This window comes from Eptatretus burgeri, chromosome 4 (assembly GCF_056783735.1).
Source record: "Eptatretus burgeri isolate ZD-2024b chromosome 4, Ebu_testis_v1, whole genome shotgun sequence".
NCBI lineage: Eukaryota > Metazoa > Chordata > Myxini > Myxiniformes > Myxinidae > Eptatretus > Eptatretus burgeri.
In genome coordinates, this window is record NC_140964.1 from 122328499 (window position 1) to 122347932 (window position 19434).

The window sequence follows — 19434 nt, forward strand, 5'->3', positions numbered from 1 at the left end:
GGATCCGGATCTTCACTAAAATCTAACCAGTTCGTCCTTTTCACACAACGAACCTGTTAACAAAATTTCATCCGGATCCATCCACAACTTTTTGAGATATCCTGCACACAAACAAACAAACAAACAAACAAGAAGACGTCGTGCAGAGCGCGACACTTGCAAAATCAAAAAAACAAATTTTGCCTCAAAAATAATTGGTGGTTGAAACCAATGACCAAATATGCAACTCCTTTTCAATTTTCAAGTGAATCGGATGAAAATACGTCTGGTGTTGACTTAATGGCTGGAGTGGTGGGCTTGGGATCCTTTGGTCCTGAGTTCAAATCCTACTTCGTTGTTGAATGAATACCAGGTGGGGTTGACTCAGCCTGTCATCCTTCTGATGTCGGCAAAATAACAGCACTGTGACAAGTCGGCAAAATAACAAAATAACCCCACCAACAGCACTCTGTACACATGCGCACAATCACCCATCAATGCTCAAACTACCTAAAAGTCCTGTCAACATTCTCCTTACCCCGCAATCTCCATAACTTCCAGGTACCTATCGAATTCTAATTTAAACTTATCTACTTTTTCTGGTGCCACTACCTTTCCAGGGAGACCATTTCATGCATTAACTCCTCTCTGAGTAAAAGTCCCCTGCTTTACTACCATCTAAACTTTCCGATTCTTCACTCTCAAGCTATGGCCCCTGGCCCCATCACTGTCTGCTCTGTTGAATAATTATTCATCTTCACATATTTTATCTGCACGTTTCATCATCTTAAACATCTCTATCATACCTCCTCGGAACCACCTCCTTTCCAGTGAATAAACCCATCTCCTTCAGCCGCTCCTCATAGCTGAGTCGACATAGGCCTGGAATCAATGTAGTCATCCTGCGTTGAACCCTCTCTATGGCATCTATGTCCTTCCTGAGTTGTGGTGACCAAAGCTGCACACAGTATTCTAGATGTGGCCCTCACTAAATTCCTGTACAATGTTAACACCACCTCTTGATTTATAATTGACCCCCCTCCGAATACAACCTAAACACCCTATTTGCTTTACCTATAGCTGCCTGACACTGTGTTGCCTGCTTACCTCCCGTATCTATTACCACCCCCAGATCCTTCTCCTGTGTGACACACTCCAAAATTAACCCCTTCCATCTTGTAATCTCTATTTTCATTGTTCTTTCCCATCCCCAACACCTTACACTCACTCAGGTTAAATTCCATCTACCAATCGTTTGCCCAATCGATGCAAGTGTCAATACTTTCCTGTATCTGATCACCACCCCCTCTGCTATCCACCTTACCTCCAAGCTTTGAGTCATCTGCAAATTTGGAAAGCTTACTCTTTTGATTATTATTTAAATACCATTCTTTTAAAAAAAAATACCATCTTTGTTGTTGACCTTGAGACTATGTTGACCCTTTGATTGACGTTGACCTCAAAAATAATTGGCTGGTTTCATTCAGTGACCTGAAATATAAATCCTCTTCAAACTTCAAGTCAATCGGATGAAAATTGAGGATTTTAGAAATACCACCTCAGTTGATTACCTCGGGCCTATGTTGACCTTTCGACGTCAAAAATTTGACCTCAGATAGGCTTCTTCCTTACGACAAACTCCACCATGTGGTGAAGTTTCGTGAAGATTGGTTTGAAATTGTGACCTGTAAGTGACAGACAGACAAACAAACAAAATCGACTGACCAATACAATTGAAAAGTCTTTGATTTTTGAAGATAGACAGACAGAGAGGGGTGAAAACAACCTCCTTCACCTTCGGTGTCAGAGGTAACAATGTGCCCGTAATTGCATTTTTTATTTTTTTTTGGTATTTAACCTTTTGACTCCGCCCCAAGGTACAAAGATTCTCCTGATACAGAACTGTAGTGGATGGAGATTACTACTTCAGTCTCCATTGCTCAACCACACAGATTGTGATGCCATATCACCTGACTGATCATCAGGTGTAGTTTCGAAAAGGAAAACTGCAATTCTACCTCAAATGCATTCATTTCACTGTGACAGGATCACAAATACAAAACAAGGTTAGGATAGCAATGAACTTTTAGCAAGGTCGATGTGGTGTTATACACCTCGTTTAAATAATGAGAGCACAGATGGCTGATCAGGTTCATCAGAAAGCTCTTCTCATAATCTCCCAAAAGGTTTCGTTTCGAGCCTAATCGCACCACAGAAGCAAAAGAGTAACACCATTTTGATCATAAACAAATTTATTATTTTTGAAATACAATAACAAAAACCAAATGACAAAGAATAATAATCAAACGGGTGGAATACTTATAAGAAAATTAATTTCACGAGACGAGTCAGGCGTGTTGGAATGCCACTGATATTGGGAGGACACAGAAAGGGAGAGTCAGGACATAAGGGTAGGGGGCAAGGGGGTGACCATTTCAGCCATCACTGCTTCCAAGTGTCTGCAGTGGTGAATGATCAAACGCCGGCACAGTGGAAGCATCCTGAGGACATCAAGTTGCAGAGACCTTCATCTTAAGGTGCTCGAAGCACATGCACCACCACAGTGGTGCAATGTCTCATCAAAACAGTCAAGGGGCTTTATGGGCCCAAGAGCATGCAAAGTGGCAAAATGGTGAGAGAGAGCCTTAAGAGCATTAGCCGTGCGTAAAACAGCACAGTCAAACTGCAGACTTTGGCAGAGAGATGGAAACACTGCTGAACAACCACTACGACATTGAGCCACGATTGACAGATAATAATTCAACTCTGAAAGTTTGATGATAGCCCTCTTCCTTTGATGACTCAGTCTCAACTTCACGACCGTAACACTCTCACCATTCATGTCTGCCTGTCTGCCTGTCTGTCTGTCTGCCTCTCCCTGGTGGGCAGTCGCTTTGTGTGCAAGTGGCATGGTGGCATGTTGGTGCATGTGTTAACCCTGTGTTGTCCCTTGTGCAATCTTGTCTCCCCTACTCAGCTTTTTTTTTTGCCCACCCCCACCCCCCCTTTTTGCGCCCCCATTCCCCCCATTTCCCGAATTAGAGAGAGGGAGAAAAGAGCATTCATGGCGGTATTCGGTACGTTTTGTGCTTTGGGCGGTGGCCGTGCCGATTTACTGTTGTGCATGATTCGTTTATTTATTTATTTCCTTATTTTGGATTCAGTACATCTTTTCCTTTTGTTTAAGTTGTTCTCATTTTCTCATGACCTGTTGAAGTTTGAACGGTGTGTGTGTGTGTGTGTGTGTGTGTGTGTGTGTGTGTGTGTGTGTGTGTGTGTGTGTGTGTGTGTGTGTGTGTGTGTGTGTGTGTGTGTGTGTGTGTCATGGGGAGACAAGAGACCCGACCTGATTTATTTTTATACCTCCTTCACCTTCGGTGTCGGAGGTAACAATGTGCCTGTACTTGCATGTTTTTTGGGGGGGTTTTTTGAACATTTTTCTCGTGACCCGATTTATTTTTATATATCCGGCCATCGAAGAGTCATGGCAGGTTAAAGTTTGTGGTCTGCTTCGTTTGAAGCGCGAACCCGGAAACATGGCATTGTTTGTTTTCCTCCGTCGGAGATCGACATGAAGAAGTTAATTGCCAGTGGAGGTGAGATCATCGGGATTGAGAATGTTAAGGCGGATTCCCGTTTGAACAAAAAAATTGTTTTTTTCGTTTCTGAAGTGCTGATGGTTGCTCAAGTCGTCGAGCGTGGACTTTTCTTTGATCCCGATATTTATGTTCCATTTAACCCTTTGGATACTCCCGCAAAAAGAGTTGTGATCTCAAATTTACCACCTTTTGTTAAATGTGATCAAATTGTAACCCACCTAAAACGATACGGTCTGGTTGTATCCCCATTAAGGATGATTCCATTTCGTCGTCAGAATGTTGAATTTAAACACATCATGTCGTTTCGTCGGAAAAGAGACATTAGGAGATCTGTGGAAGGGAGAGGGATGGGGCAGGGAACATGGGGTATACAAGATGGAGACCACAGGGACTTTCAGGACCTTACACGACAGGGAACTTTCGGGAAGGAAGGCAGGGAATTTGAAGGAGGTGGGTTTGGGGTGGATTAAAAAAGGATCGATGATTTGGATGGGGGACGATAAGAGGTGGTGGTGAACAGCTGTTTTGGAGACCAGGAGGGAAGAATGAGCCTAACAGACTGGGGAAGTTGGTTCCACAGATGAGAGAAAGGAGGAACACATTAGTGGAGGTGAGGAGTGAGCCTAGATTTTGGGGGTATAAACAAGAAGAGGGTTACAGGCAGACCATGTGCACCCTACAGAAACCTGGGAGGGACATAACCAAGAGAGAGCAGAGGGTGCAAGAACAAACTAGAATGGCACTCTGACGCTGCCAGATATGCCTCCGCCTACATTATTACATCATTACACATACTTGTACCAAGTTTTATTTAAATCCCTGAAATCAGATTCAAAATAATAAATAATTCTGGCTGCCAGAGCATGTGTTCCAACAGTTTGAAATTTTAAACATATGTTCTCCATGACCACTAGATCGTAATTGTGATGTTTCACATTGATTGATGAAGTGGTTCAAGAGAAATAATTTATGGCTGCCAGACCATGTGACCGATTAATTATTCGTGAATACCCTGGTGGCCCCAAGGCTTGCGGAACATGTGGGTGAAGTTTTCCCTCAATCTGTCAAGCCGTTCTAGACAAGAAGATTTTTAAAGGTTTATTTTTCAAAAAAATAATAGCTGTCAAACCATGTTACCTATGACATCAAATGTGGAGAACTTTTTGTTCCTCATGGATGGGCGATCACACCTGTAAAGTTTTGCCTCAATCTGTTCAGCTGTTTTGGAGAAGAATTTTGAAGACTTTTATGTTTAAAAAAAAACAATATGGCTGCCGAACCATGTGACATGATGACATCATCAAATTTTTTCCCCCCCCCATACAATTTTTCCCGAGATGACCCTCAAAAATTTTCATTCTGATCAGATAAAGCGTTTGGCGTATGCAATTATGACGTCACAACGAAGCCACCGATGACATCATTAAAAAAAATCACACTTATTTTCCATGGGGAGTACTTCACATGTGCCAAGTTTCATTTCATTTTTCTAATAGAACGGTTTCAGAGATACAGAGGTCCAAAGTTTTTCCTTTTTTTCCAAGATGGCTGCCACGCCACACAACCTATGACGTCATAATTATCATTTAAACATTCCACGTGGGTAATCGCACCGATGATGAAAAATGTGTCAATCGGATAAGCGGTTACAGAGGAAACAGAGAAAAGTAGCATGGACGGACGTACGTATGCACGGACGGATGGACATCCTGAAAACAATGCCTCCGGAAGGGGATGCACGACTCCACTTAATGCACGAATAAAAAGAGGCAGGATAATACAAAGAGTCCACTAACCTGTCTGTGATGCGAAAGTAACAGTCCCATACACCATATTATAGCCAGTTACAAATCAAGCACATAGTCTGAAGGAGATGTCACAGCCAATGAGCAATTATCTACACTAATATAGAACTAATGTCAATAATTAATACATGTGCTTGTCACATGTGAACAATGTAGCACATGAAATTCCATGGTTTAGCAGTTTCTTTGTGAAGCTGTTAACAAGAAGCAATTATGTTTTGTAAGTTCCACTAAGTTGGAAAAAGGCATTTTGGGGGGAATTTTGTGGCTCTCATCTGTTATGTGATGGGGGTATCATTTGTGATGGGGTTTAACCCTGCAGCTGCCCATTCAGTCTCCTGAAAAAGTGGAAGACATTTCTGTTTTGCACATATATAAATAAAATTCCTTCAAAGCAACATGAAAGTGCAGGATACGGTTTTCCCTGAGGTTTTCCCTGAGTTTACCAATGGCATTCAAGATATTCTGCGAAATATTTCCAACGGTTACAAACCCCTCTCAGATTACAACCACTTCAATGGAAATCACAATGTAATGGAATCCCATAGGTAAGGGGTTCAAGCCTGGCTGAAAGTAACATTAAGTTCTTCTCACCTGAAACTGAGCTCGTACTAATGGGTTATCAGCAAAAACCCAATCAAATTACCAATGGCCTTTAAAGGGGTAACAAGTCTGCTCCGCTTGGTGTGCTAGACACGTGGGGCTGGTCCACACATTGCGATTTAATCTTAACAGCATCACGAAAAAAGATTGATGAAGGCACTCGTAAAAATGATACCCAGGAAAAGGCAAAATTATCAAAACAGTTTTTTTTTTAATCCTTGTGGACTGCTCTGCAAAGTATATTGAATGATGGGTTGAATTATTAAATTAACACAAAAGCCCCCTTGATCATATATGTATGTATGTATGTATCTATATATATATATATATATATATATATATATATATATATATATATATATATATATATATATATATATATATATATATATATATGCGCAACCATATACGTTTGGGTTAATTGACAACTGCAAGGAGACAAAATTATCAGGATCGAATTATATTGCATGTTTGAAACATTCCATTTCGTATGTCAGTTACTGCTACAACTTTACCTCTCGACAGAGGAAAGGTGAACAAGGTGTGTGCTGTACTTTTACCTCTCACCAGCATTCCTGCAGGGTAACTAAAAGATAATGTACACCCCCCCCCCATCCCTCCTTTCCCCTCCCCCCCCCCCATTTGCTATCTCTAACCCTCGTCCTCTACGTTATCTGTCCCACCTACTATCTATCTCTCCTGCTCCGAACCTTGACCCCTTGGCCTACCCCTCTTTCCCCTCATTCCTCTCGATTATACTCTTGCCTGTCTTGTAAAAAAAAGAAGTTATCTCCTGTCTCATTCACTTCAGACAAGGAAAAATGTACACAAATGGAGGCAAGCAGACAAGGACTTTACCTCTCCACATTCACTGATGGCAATAAACTTGTGTGTAATAATTATAACACACACTTTGAACTTTTGGAACATCGATGTCCCTGTTGATTTGAAAGGGAAAGACAACACTTGCAGACAAATCAAAAGAGCATTTATATATTCGGGACATTTTCTCCTTCTTCGCTCTGTATTTTTTAATGGAGATTTGTAATGAACCAGTTTTGGATGAACATCGGTGTGTGTGTGTGTGTGTGTGTGTGTGTGTGTGTGTGTGTGTGTGTGTGTGTGTGTGTGTGTGTGTGTGTGTGTGTGTGTGTGTGTGTGTGTGTGTGTGTGTGTGTGTGTGTGTGTGTGTGTGTGTGTGTGTGTGTGTGTGTGTGTGTGTGTGCAGAAAGCTGCATAAAGCAACCACAAAAAGCTGCCCAAGGTAAGCCCTTTTGCTGTTCCAAACCCTTCCCAGAGTTCCTTCACAGCTGTAAAGACTTTCCACTTTTTACAAGATCTTACCTTGAGTAGCCCTTTTTGGTTGCTTTATGCAGCTTCTTCAGTGAGAAGAGCATGGGAGGAGTCTATTTATTTATTTACATAATCTGAGCCACCTGGGTTTAATTGATGAGGTGAGAGTTAATTGGTTGTTTCCTCCATTCACAGGTGAGAGATGTGACTGGGTCTTAGTTTCTCAAAAAAAATAAAATATATGTCTGTCTGTCTGTCTGTCTGTCTGTCTGTCTGTCTGTCTGTCTGTCTGTCTGTCTGTCTGTCTGTCTGTCTGTCTGTCTCTCTCTAATGCACAACCACATCTTTAAAGCCACAAACTTCATACTCAGGGTATAGATACAACTTTGTGCATGAAGTAACATGGGCTACGTGGCAGTGACCTCGGAGGCTGTTTGAGGCCACGAATTGAGGCCAAAGTGACCAATACAGCAATTTTTGGCAAACAGGGTGACCAATTGGTCTCAAATTGATAAAGGCCGGATTTTTTTTTAGTGCAACACAATTAACCTATTTCCATACCATGAAATAATTGAATTTGATAGATTAACTTTTCTCGTCACAAGGGATGGATACTTTTGCGAGTAAACTACACTATAAAACAACAAATTTAAACACCGAGTCCTCAAAAGTTGTGTTTCTTACAAGACTACTTCACAAGTGTAAAAGTGTGCAGATATACAACAAACTCTGGTGCTTCAAGTACTGAATTGCTCAACAAGGGAACAGTGTGGATGTGGTGATCACAACACCCAAAAAAATTTAAACAAAAAATATCACAAAATTATTGATTCTTTTCTGAAAATGAAGGCTCATCATGATCATGATGATCATCTGAAGCCCAAGACGTCCTCACTGAAAGCTAACATCCTGAAGGACGCCGGCTACTCCAACCGGATTCCCCCAGAGAGTAAATATAGGCTTGGGAGATGACACATTTGCTCTGCGGCCAAATCATCAGACCGACAAGACAAGCAACTTCACAGTTGTTTGCACTTTGTGCCTTGAACACTTTTATAATCTTAACAAAATTTTTATCATTTATTTATTTTTCTTTCGTCCAAACTCGGCTCTTCCCTAATAACGACTCCACAAAATCGAATGAAAATTTTCTAAATCTCAACACCTTTTTAAAAATGGATCTATTTTTGACATTTCAAGGATGCTGATAATTTTTGTTGACAATAAATAAATAAATAAAAATATGTTTTTTTTCAATGCTGATTCTTTTTAAATGGTTAGAGGAACAAAAGGGCTCATGGAAATGAATATAAGACAGACATGAAACAAACCTTCCTGTCAATAAACAACTTTGAACATTCTCACCTGTTTTAAACTGCAAGTTAGGATCTTCTGCATCACCAAGCTCCTGCTGGATAAGGATGAAGAGCATCCCAAAGGAATTTTGAATACCGAATATGGAACCATTGGCCCAGAGAGCGGCCATCATTACGACCCAGCCCCAGCCTCCTTCCTGGAATGTTTCCCCTTCACACTCCCCAGGATGATCTATCTCTTCGTTGCTTCTCATTTTTGAGGTCAATTTCTCACTCTCTCCGTTGTTGAAATCGTCGTCTTCCTCATCAATTTCTTTCTTCATTTCTTTGGCAATTTGGCAATCATCATCATCGTCATCCTGTTCTATTCCACCATGTGACATATCAACCTCTATTATTTGGTCTTTTACTTGGTTTTGACTCGCATCACGATCATCTCTCAGATTCTGGACTCCACCTGCAGTAAAATCTTCGCGAGCAATGTGGCCATCGCTCATAACCAGGCAAGTGTTCTCACCGAGTTCCTCATTTGATTCCTGTACTTCAGAAGATGTTCTATGTTCCTCCTCACTTGTACTGTGGTCCACATGGCCTTTTGGACCGTCACTCTCACTCGGGTCCACATGGCCTTTTGGACCGTCACTCACACTGAGGTCCACATGGCCTTTTGGACCGTCACTCTCACTGGGGTCCACATGGCCTTTTGGACCGTCACTCACACTAAGGTCCACATGGCCTTTTGGACCATCACTCTCACTGAAGTCCACATGGCCTTTTGGACTGTCACTCAAACTGGGGTCCACATGACCTTTTGGACTGTCACTCACACTGGAGTCCACATGGCCTTTTGGACCGTCACTGTCACTAGGGTCCACATGGCCTTTTGGACTGTCACTCACACTGGGGTCCACATGGCCTTTTAGACCGTCACTCTCACTGGGGTCCACATGACCTTCTCGACACCCACCAACACCAACAATTTCCCTCATTCGCTTCACTTCACCTCTATCCGGATCCTCACTCTCGTTATATTTACCCTCACCAAGATTCTCATTCAATCCCTGGTACTCAGCCGCTCCATGGTGCTCTCTCGTACCAGACTCTATCTCAATATGATCCTCGTCCTCGTCATCACCTTCTCTCCTCGCCAAATCCTTATTCCCACGCAACTCATTTTGCTCCATTATAGAATAGTCAATCTCATTCCCGGTTTCCTTGCTCATGTCCTCCTCATTTTCCTCCCCTTCTAACCGACTTGTCAGCAACTGCTCTCCATCGAGATCCCTTTCCATCGTTTGAGCCAATCAGGGTGGTTCATGTACTTCACGTCCGCCTGTCTGTTTGTCAGTCTCGCGTTTGCTCCTTATCGCTCTCCGTGCTGCTCTCTCGTTCTCCCTATCTCTCGCTCCGCAATCTGAACATGCGCACGGCTTCCGGACTACCTCTCCTCTCCTCCTCCTACTTTCATCCCTTCTCGCTCGTCTTCCCTCCCACTGCACTCGCCTCCTCCCCCCGTCCAGTCCACTCCCCCACCCTGCCCCTGACTGCCCGGTTACCCACCTCCATCGCTATCCACATGGCCTTCTGACTGCTCTCCACTCTCCCATCCCCCACTCCCCCCACCTCCTCTCCACCCCCATCCCTCACACCTCCTCTCCCCTCCCCATCCCTCCTCTCCACCCAATCCCTCACACCTCCTCTACCTCCAATTCCTCACACCTCCTCTCCAACCCCATCCCTCACACCTCCTCTCCCCCTCCCCACCAATCCCTCACACCTCCTCTCTCCCCACCAATCCCTCACACCTCCTCTCTCCCCTCCTCCCCACCAATCCCTCACACCTCTCTCCCCTCCTCCCCACCAATCCCTCACACCTCTCTCCCCTCCTCCCCACCAATCCCTCACACCTCCTCTCCCCTCCCCACCAATCCCTCACACCTCCTCTCCCCCTCCCCACCAATCCCTCACACCTCCTCTCCTCCCCCCTCCCCACACCAATCCCTCACAGCTCCTCTCCACCCCATCCCCCACACCTCCTCTCCACCCCATCCCTCACACCTCCTCTCCCCCTTCCTCCCCACCAAACACTCACACCTCACGACTCTCCCTCTTGCAACTCCTTCCATCCCGAATACCGTTCATTCTCCCCTATGAAATCAAAATAACATTTTACACCAAACAACAATGAGTACACACCGTTAAATATACTGAAATCTTCAACAGTGCTTCGTTATTAAAAAAATCGTTTAAACATTTTACACACACATCACATTTAAATATATGTCGGACAACTCAAAACACTACATGATCATAAAACTTTGATCATACACCGCCTGAAAGTGGTCGTTATTCTGTCGTCCATTTAATCATCACAGACACACACCACGTGCACACACACATACATACATACACACACATACACGTACACACACATACACATACATACACACACACGTACACACACACACACATACACACATACATACACACGTACACACACATGCACGCACATACACACACGTATACATACACACACACACACACACATACATACACGTACACATACACGTACACACACACATACACACGTACACACACACACGTACACACACACACACGTACACACACACATACACAAACACACACACACATGTACGTACACACACACACGTACACACACACACACATACACACATGTACACACACACACATACACACGTATACATACACATACACCCTTACACACACACGTATACGTATACATACACATACACATACACACATACACACACACACACACACACACACACACACACACACACACACACACACACACACACACACTCTTCGTCTTCACCTGGGAGTGCTGTAAGTTCTCTGCAAATGAGCATTCAAGGAAAGATCCCGTGATGTGATTGGTCGACGTCCTCCTGTACCTGGTTCAGGTGAATCCTCGAGCGCAATCATTCCATATGCTTCGTCCACCTGCAGGTAGTGACACACTGATGTTTACCTGGTTACCAGGCTCAGAAGGGCATGGGGCTGTTAATATTTTATTAAGTTGCGTGCCACCACTATATCTACTACCTTATGTTTTAACTGTTGTGTTCATCACCACCAAGAACGGGAGTGGGTACTGGGTCGGTATCATGTTATAGTTCCGATCACTCCGTCACAGTTTATTTACATACTTCGTGTGTGCCATTGAATTTCCCGACGACGACTACTACTACTGCCACTACTAGTACTACCTCGAATTCCTATCGATCTTAATCCTCATTTTCTGTGTCGTATCTGCCTCTGCTCACTACTGCAATCTGTCGAAGACCATTCCGATCTTCACTAATCCGGTTACTAAACAAACAGTTCATTAACATTTACTGGGTTAAGCTCGTTGAAGAGTTACATCGAATGACCTCTTGTTGCTCTGCATGCAGCGATGAAGAACAAGTGTCCGTGTTGTACTCGGACTGCGCCATGCAGCACTGGGTGACCCACGATCATGTCTGCACGTGTCCTGCAGTAATACAGTGAGTGCCACATTCTCATATCGACGTCTATGTTCATGTGTGTACTCCCCAAGCTCTTGGACGAGTGTAGTTGCTTTCATGTGGACCCGTTGCACCTTCTGAATGGGAGGCGCCATGAGGTAGATGTGTGTGTGTGTGTGTGTGTGTGTGTGTGTGTGTGTGTGTGTGTGTGTGTGTACGTACGTGTGTGTGTGTGTGTGTGTGTGTGTGTGTGTGTGTGTGTGTGTGTGTGTGTGTGTGTGTGTGTGTGTGTACGTACGTGTGTGTGTGTGTGTGCGCGCACTTACAGGGTTAAAGATAACTGGGATCATCTCCCGATATTGAGTTGAGTGAAGGTTTTGTTCATGATACCGAGGTAGCTGGGAGGTTTTGTACATACCGATGTACCTGAGAGGTTTAGTACATACCGCGGTATCTGGGAGGTTTTGTACATACCGCGGTATCTGGGAGGTTTTGTACATACCGAGGTATCTGGGAGGTTTTGTACATACCGAGGTATCTGGGAGGTTTTGTACATACCGAGGTATCTGGGAGGTTTTGTACATACCGAGGTATCTGGGTGGTTTTGTTCATGATACCGAGGTATCAGGGAGGTTTTGTTCATGATAAAGAGGTAGCTGGGAGGTTTTGTTCATGATAACGAGGTAGCTGGGAGGTTTTGTTCATGATACCGAGGTAGCTGTGAGGTTTTGTTCATGATACCGAGGTAGTTGGGAGGTTTTGTTCATGATACCGAGGTAGTTGGGAGATTTTGTTCAAGATACCATGGTAGCTGGGAGGTTTTGTTCATGATACCATGGTAGCTGGTAAGTTTTGTTCATGATACCGAGGTAGCTGGGAAGTTTTGTTCATGATACCATGGTAGCTGGGAAGTTTTGTTCATGATACCGAGGTATCTGGGTGGTTTTGTTCATGATAACGAGGTAGTTGGGAGGTTTTGTTCATGATAACGAGGTAGTTGGGAGGTTTTGTTCATGATACCGAGGTCGCTGGGAAGTTTTGTTGATGGCTGATTGGAATTTGAGTTCCCGGTCGACGGGGCCACCCACATCCTTTCCTTAGGCACACCTTGCAGTTTGAGTTCTTATTCTGTATACAATCTAGTACTCGTCTCCAAAAACATAAAATGTAATTGTCAAAAATCATGTCCCATGACATTTGGCTGCAATCCCAAAATTATTTGACGAAATTATTGCACGTGTAATTATCCAGGTGATGGCTTAACTGTTCAGGTGGCTGGCTTAAGATATTGGGGTCTTGAGTTTGAGTTCCTGTCGTGCCGTTATTATAACACCAGGTGGGGTTGACTCAGCCTGCCATCCTGACAAGGTCGGCAAAACGAGTACCAACTCACTGGAAACGGGGCACCGGCATTAGCGGCACAGGCACGCTTCTCGGAATTAGGCAACCAGCAGCCACAGGATGAATACGAAACAACAACAGCACCACCATTGCATGCACATGCCATCCAATGAGTTTCGAGTAAAGGTTGCGAATGGAGAGACGGACAGGGCCCAACATGTAACGGCCGGTTGCGTGCTACAAATGGTAAATAAATTAATTAATAATAAAAAAGTTGAAACCTTTACAACAAAGCTATGGATGTAACTTCGGCCCTAAGACCAAAGTACACAATCAAACAAAGGTTGTCAAACTAATAAACATGCACTTCAACACGAAGGCCAAAGAGCATCTGAAAACACATCCGTCTTTGGCCACGGGGCCAGAATGCAGCCCCTAGTTTCCAGCGGGATTCCGCGACGAAGTGTTTTGGGGACCCGGTCTTGCTCCGGGTTTACATGAACCACCTCCCAAGCCCAGTTGGCAGGCAGTACCGTATCGTCGTTAGCAGATGACACCAAGCTTTGGTCTCGTATGTGTGCACAAGGCACAAGGCCATCAGTGAAACGTACCCCTTCTGCTGAAACTCCCAAAATCCAGACTCGCTGCTCACCTCCGCTCATTGCCTCCGCCAGCGAAGGTGGACGGAGGTTATGTTTTTCATCCCTGTCTATTTGAGTGTGTCTGTGAGCAGGATGTCTCAAAAGGTGATGCACGGATTCGGACAAAACTTGGTGGAAGCGGTGGGTGTAAGACGAGGATTCATTAATTAAATATTGGTGAAGATCCGGATCTGGCTACAAGAATTCTTTGAGTGATTCTTCACCATTGAGAGAAGCTGCCAAAAACGACATGGAGTAGGGCATGCATGACGTGTCAACGAATTTTGGACGAGTCATGAAAAAAAAACACACTTGGTGGATGAGTTGGTTCGGTGACGAGACCAAGCTGATTCGATTTTGGTTTCAGGTCTGGATCCAGATCCAGCCTATCATTCAGATAGAAAACGTAAACCGTTCAGCATGGCGGAGGTATGTGGTCTTACCGAGGGCCATTCTACTTTACTCTTTTTTTTTTCAACACCTGTGGAAACAACTTCCTCACTCTCTTCAATCATAATTCCGTCCAGCAGTGTGAGATGTCTCTTCACCACCATATCAGGTCATCACCCATCCACAACCGTGATCCGTTCTACCCCCATCAACCCTCCCCAAGCCCACCTTCTTCCTGATTTCCAGTTTTTCCTTCCAGTTCTGTGATTGAGAGTTTGTGTGTTATCCATCTTGTTCCCGCCATGTGTTCCTCGACTTGCTCTCATTCCTCCGCACGGTCCTTATCCCTCCAAATGTCCCTCAATCAATCCGCCACCCCCTCTCTTTCTCCTGTTCTTTTTGTTTCGTTACATTCTGGTTCATTCTGTGCTCGAAATTCCTCCAAGAGCCTTGAAACGACAAAAAAAATACAACACTGCCCTCGACATACCATCGTGAATTATTTATTTATTTATTAACACTTTCCCATCTCCACGACCAACACACAACACCGAGTTATTTATTTATATACATGTATCAACACCACCAAAACACACAACGCTGAATTATTTATTTATATACATGTATCAACACCACCAAAACACACAACACTGAATTATTTATTTATATACATGTATCAACACCACCAAAACACACAGCACTGAATTATTTATTTATATACATGTATCAACACCACCAAAACACACACTGAATTATATATATATATATATATATATACACGTGTATCAACACCACCAAAACACACAACAGTGAATTATTTATTTATTAACACTTTCCCATCTCCACGACCAACACACAACACTGAATTATTCATTTATTTAGAAACATGCACCAACACCACCAAAACACAAAACACTGAATTATTTATTTATTTATATACATGCATCAACACCACCAAAACACACAACATTGAATTATTTATTTATTTATATACATGCATCAACACCACCAAAACACACAACATTGAATTATTTATTTATTTATATACATGCATCAACACCACCAAAACATACAACACTGAATTATTTATTTTTTTATATACATGCACCAACACCACCAAAACACAAAACAGTGAATTATTTATTTATTTATATACATGTATCAACACCACCAAAACACACAACACTGAATTATTTATTTATTTATATACATGCACCAACACCACCAAAACACAAAACACTGAATTATTTATTTATTTATATACATGTATCAACACCACCAAAACATACAACACTGAATTATTTATTCATTTATGTACATGCATCAACACCACCAAAACAAACAACACTGAATTATTTATTTATTTATATACATGCATCAACACCACCAAAACACACAACACTGAATTGTTTATTTATTTCGAAACATGCATCAACACCACAAAAACATACAACACTGAATTATTTATTTATTTATATACATGTATTAACACCACCAAAACACACACTGAATTATTTCTTTATTTATATACATGTATCAACACCACCAAAACACACAACACTGAATTATTTATTTATTTATATACATGCATCAACACCACCAATCACACAACACTGAATTATTTATTTATATACATGCATCAACACGAGCAAAACACACAACACTGAATTATTTATTTATATACATGCATCAACACGAGCAAAACACACAACACTGAATTATTTATTTATTTATATACACGAGTATGTGCCCGTAAAAAAAAAAAAAATAATAATAATAATAATAAATAAATAAATAAACCACACAGGCCGTTTCTTCGCTCTCACGTGCCCGTACGTGCGTGACCCGGAAGTTCGATATTATTCGCAGTTACGATTATTCGCAATTTATTTTTAATACCCAATTATTCAATTAGCGCCAACGTATTTTACCTTTTCGCAATGTCGTGGCAAGGAAAAACAAAAAGAGAAGAGAAGAGAGAGAAAAAATTTACTTCCTGGTTCAGAGCATACCAGCACTCTGACGTTCCCGAAATTTATACATCGTCTAATATGAAAAAGATCATAACTTGGGCCATTGTGTTTATCTATAAATGCGCATAAGAAATCGAGAAATTATTAGAATACACGAAGTCATCACTCTCCGGAAGCCCGTACGTTGTAACCCGTAATGGGGAACGTGGCTGTGCTTCCCTTCCCCATCGGCCACGCCCACGCCCACGCAACAACGTGTCTTCCCATTGGTTTGGTAAATAAATGGCCATAACTTGGGAAGCATTTGTCCGATTCATATCAAACCTTGAAAAGGCACATCATCAGGTCCCCAGCAATATACCTGGCAAGTTTCAATTAGATCGGACCAGAGGTTGTCGAGAAACAGCGGTCACACACACACACACACACACACACACACACACACACACACACACACACACACACACACACACACACACACACACACACACACACACACACACACACACACACACACACACACACACTGCTGGAATTGTAGATAGATACATCCACACTGCCAAAACACACAACACTGAATTATTTATTTATTTATATACATGCATCAACACCACCAAAACACACAACACTGAATTATTTATTTACATCCATCCATCAACACTGCCAAAACGCACACTGAATTATTTATTTATATACATCCATCAAGCCTGGTGTTGGCTTAGTGGTTAGGGTGGTGGCTTGGGATCCCAGGGTCCTGAGTTCAAGCCCCGTTGGCTGCTGAATTAACACCAGGAGGTTGACTCAGCCTGTCATCCTTCCGAGGTCGGCGAAATGAGTGCCAGTGTACTGGTCCCGGTGTATGCCCCGGTTAGAATAGTTGTACCATATCCCTGTGTGTCGGAAGAGGCGACCAGGGTTGGCGTCAGGAAGGGCATCCGGCCATAAAAAAACATTGCCTCAAGAAAAAGCCAAACCCCTGCACAGCAGGGAAAAATGGCTGTAAAAACGGTCATTTATACATCCATCAACTTTACCATTTGCACTCCCATATCCCATACCACCTTGATTTATTTATACACACTTTACCACCTTGAAATAGTTTTTGAATTTTTTTTTTACACTTTGCCATCACTGCTACTTACCGCTTCGACCGTTTCCATCCCCTGACCCTTTAGACCACTTAGACCGCTTGACCCTTTAAATGCATTCAGACTCTTTCGATCCCTTTGGAACTTTTAGACCCCTGAAGAACCTTATAGACCTATTGATACCTTTTAAGACCCTTTCGACCCCTTTGACTCCAGAAGACATTTACACCCTTTAGACCACTTCGAGCTAGGTAGACCCTTTATCCTTTGAGGCACTTATAGACCATTATACACCCCTATAGATCATTTGGACCACTTAGAGTTGGACACTTTTGGTGCTTTCGACCTGTAGACCTCTTCACATGCCCACCAAACAAACATCATGGGGTCTTCTTGCAATACATAGACTGTACTTTTTTCAACAAGTAATACACAATCACCATCCACCCAGAGGGTGGCACTCTGCTAGATTGAACAGGATTTGCATGTTCGATCACTGAATTGGTTCAACAATCAAAACCTAGAAGCATATTGTTTATTTGGATTTCACAAGTATCGAACTGTGCATGACATATTTATTGTGTTTGTCTGTCTGTCTGTCTGTCTGTCAATCACCAACAGGTCAGAATTATACACCGATCTTCACGGGCCTTAACCACCAAGTCGAGGTAATGAAAAGCTTGAAACCTATTGTTTTTGAGGTCAATAGGACAAAAGGTCATAGTCACATAAAATTGTTAATTTGCATCCTATTAACTTGACATTTGAATATAATTTGCATATTGGATCACTGAATTGGTTCAACAATCAAAACCAAGAAGCCTTTTGTTTTTGCAGTCGTGTCAAGGTTTATGACTGCTTGTTTGTCTGTTTGTCAATTGCATACAGGTGGCAATTCCAGAGCGATCTTCACAAAACTTAACTAGCTGCTGGAGCTCATCAAAAGCTTGATGATGATTGTTTTTGAGGCCAATAGGTCAAAGGTCAAGGTTACAAAACTGACAATTTTCATCCGATTGACTTGACATTTATCTCTGTGTGTGTTTGTGTGTGTGTGACCGCTGTTTCTCGACAACCACTGGTCCGATGTAATTGAAACTTGCCAGGTATATTGCTGGGGACCTGAGGATGTGCCTTTTCAAGGTTTGATATTAATCGGACAAGTGCTTCCCAAGTTGTGGCCATTTATTTACCAAACCAATGGGAAGACACGTTGTTGCGTGGGCGTGGCCGATGGGGAAGGGAAGCACAGCCACATTCCCCATTACGGGTAACCACGTACGGGCTTCCGGAGAGTGATGACTTCGTGTATTCTAATAATTTCTCAATTTCTTATGCGCATTTATAGATAAACACAATGGCCCAAGGTATGATCGTTTTCATATTAGACGGTGTATAAATTTCGGGAACATCAGAGTGCTGGTACGCTCCGAACCAGGAAGTAAAAATTTTTCTCTCTCTTCTCTTCTCTTTTTGTTTTTCCTTGCCACGACATTGCGAAAAGGTAAAATACGTTGGCGCTAATTGAATAATTGGGTATTAAAAATAAATTGCGAATAATGGTAACTGCAAATAATATCGAACTTCCGGGTCACGCACGTACGGGCATGCGAGAGTGAAGAAATGGCCTGTGTGGTTTATTTATTTATTTATTTATTTTTTACGGGCATGTACTAGTCTATCTATAATTCCAGCAATCTCTATGTGTGTGTTTGTGTGTGTGTGACCGCTGTTTCTCGACAACCTCTGGTCCGATCCAATTGAAACTTGCCAGGTATATTGCTGGGGACCTGAGGATGTGCCTTTTCAAGGTTTGATATTAATCGGACAAGTGCTTCCCAAGTTATGGCCATTTATTTACCAAATCAATGGGAAGACACGTTGTTGCGTGGGCGTGGCCGATGGGGAAGGGAAG

The 19434-nt window shown here is 42.7% G+C and overlaps 1 protein-coding gene and 1 long non-coding RNA gene across 5 annotated transcripts in view; one reads left to right on the forward strand and one right to left on the reverse strand.

The window, feature by feature from the left end:
• SLC16A10 (solute carrier family 16 member 10) overlaps window positions 1-10089 on the reverse strand; it is a 99582-nt gene extending 89493 nt beyond the window's left edge. The window contains exon 1 of the mRNA XM_085879928.1: window positions 8645-10089. Coding sequence (XP_085736054.1) covers window positions 8645-9887 — 1243 coding nt within the window. The 5' untranslated portion in view covers window positions 9888-10089. The remainder of the gene's footprint in view (window positions 1-8644) is intronic.
• A 1518-nt stretch (window positions 10090-11607) lies between these two features.
• LOC147029007 (uncharacterized) overlaps window positions 11608-19434 on the forward strand; it is a 57064-nt gene continuing 49237 nt past the window's right edge. The window contains exons 1-2 of one of the 4 annotated variants that reach the window (XR_015057799.1): window positions 11608-12125; window positions 18141-18187. This is a non-coding gene — a long non-coding RNA (uncharacterized LOC147029007). The remainder of the gene's footprint in view (window positions 12126-18140; window positions 18188-19434) is intronic. The other 3 variants (XR_015057798.1, XR_015057800.1, XR_015057797.1) reach the window with 3 other exon arrangements.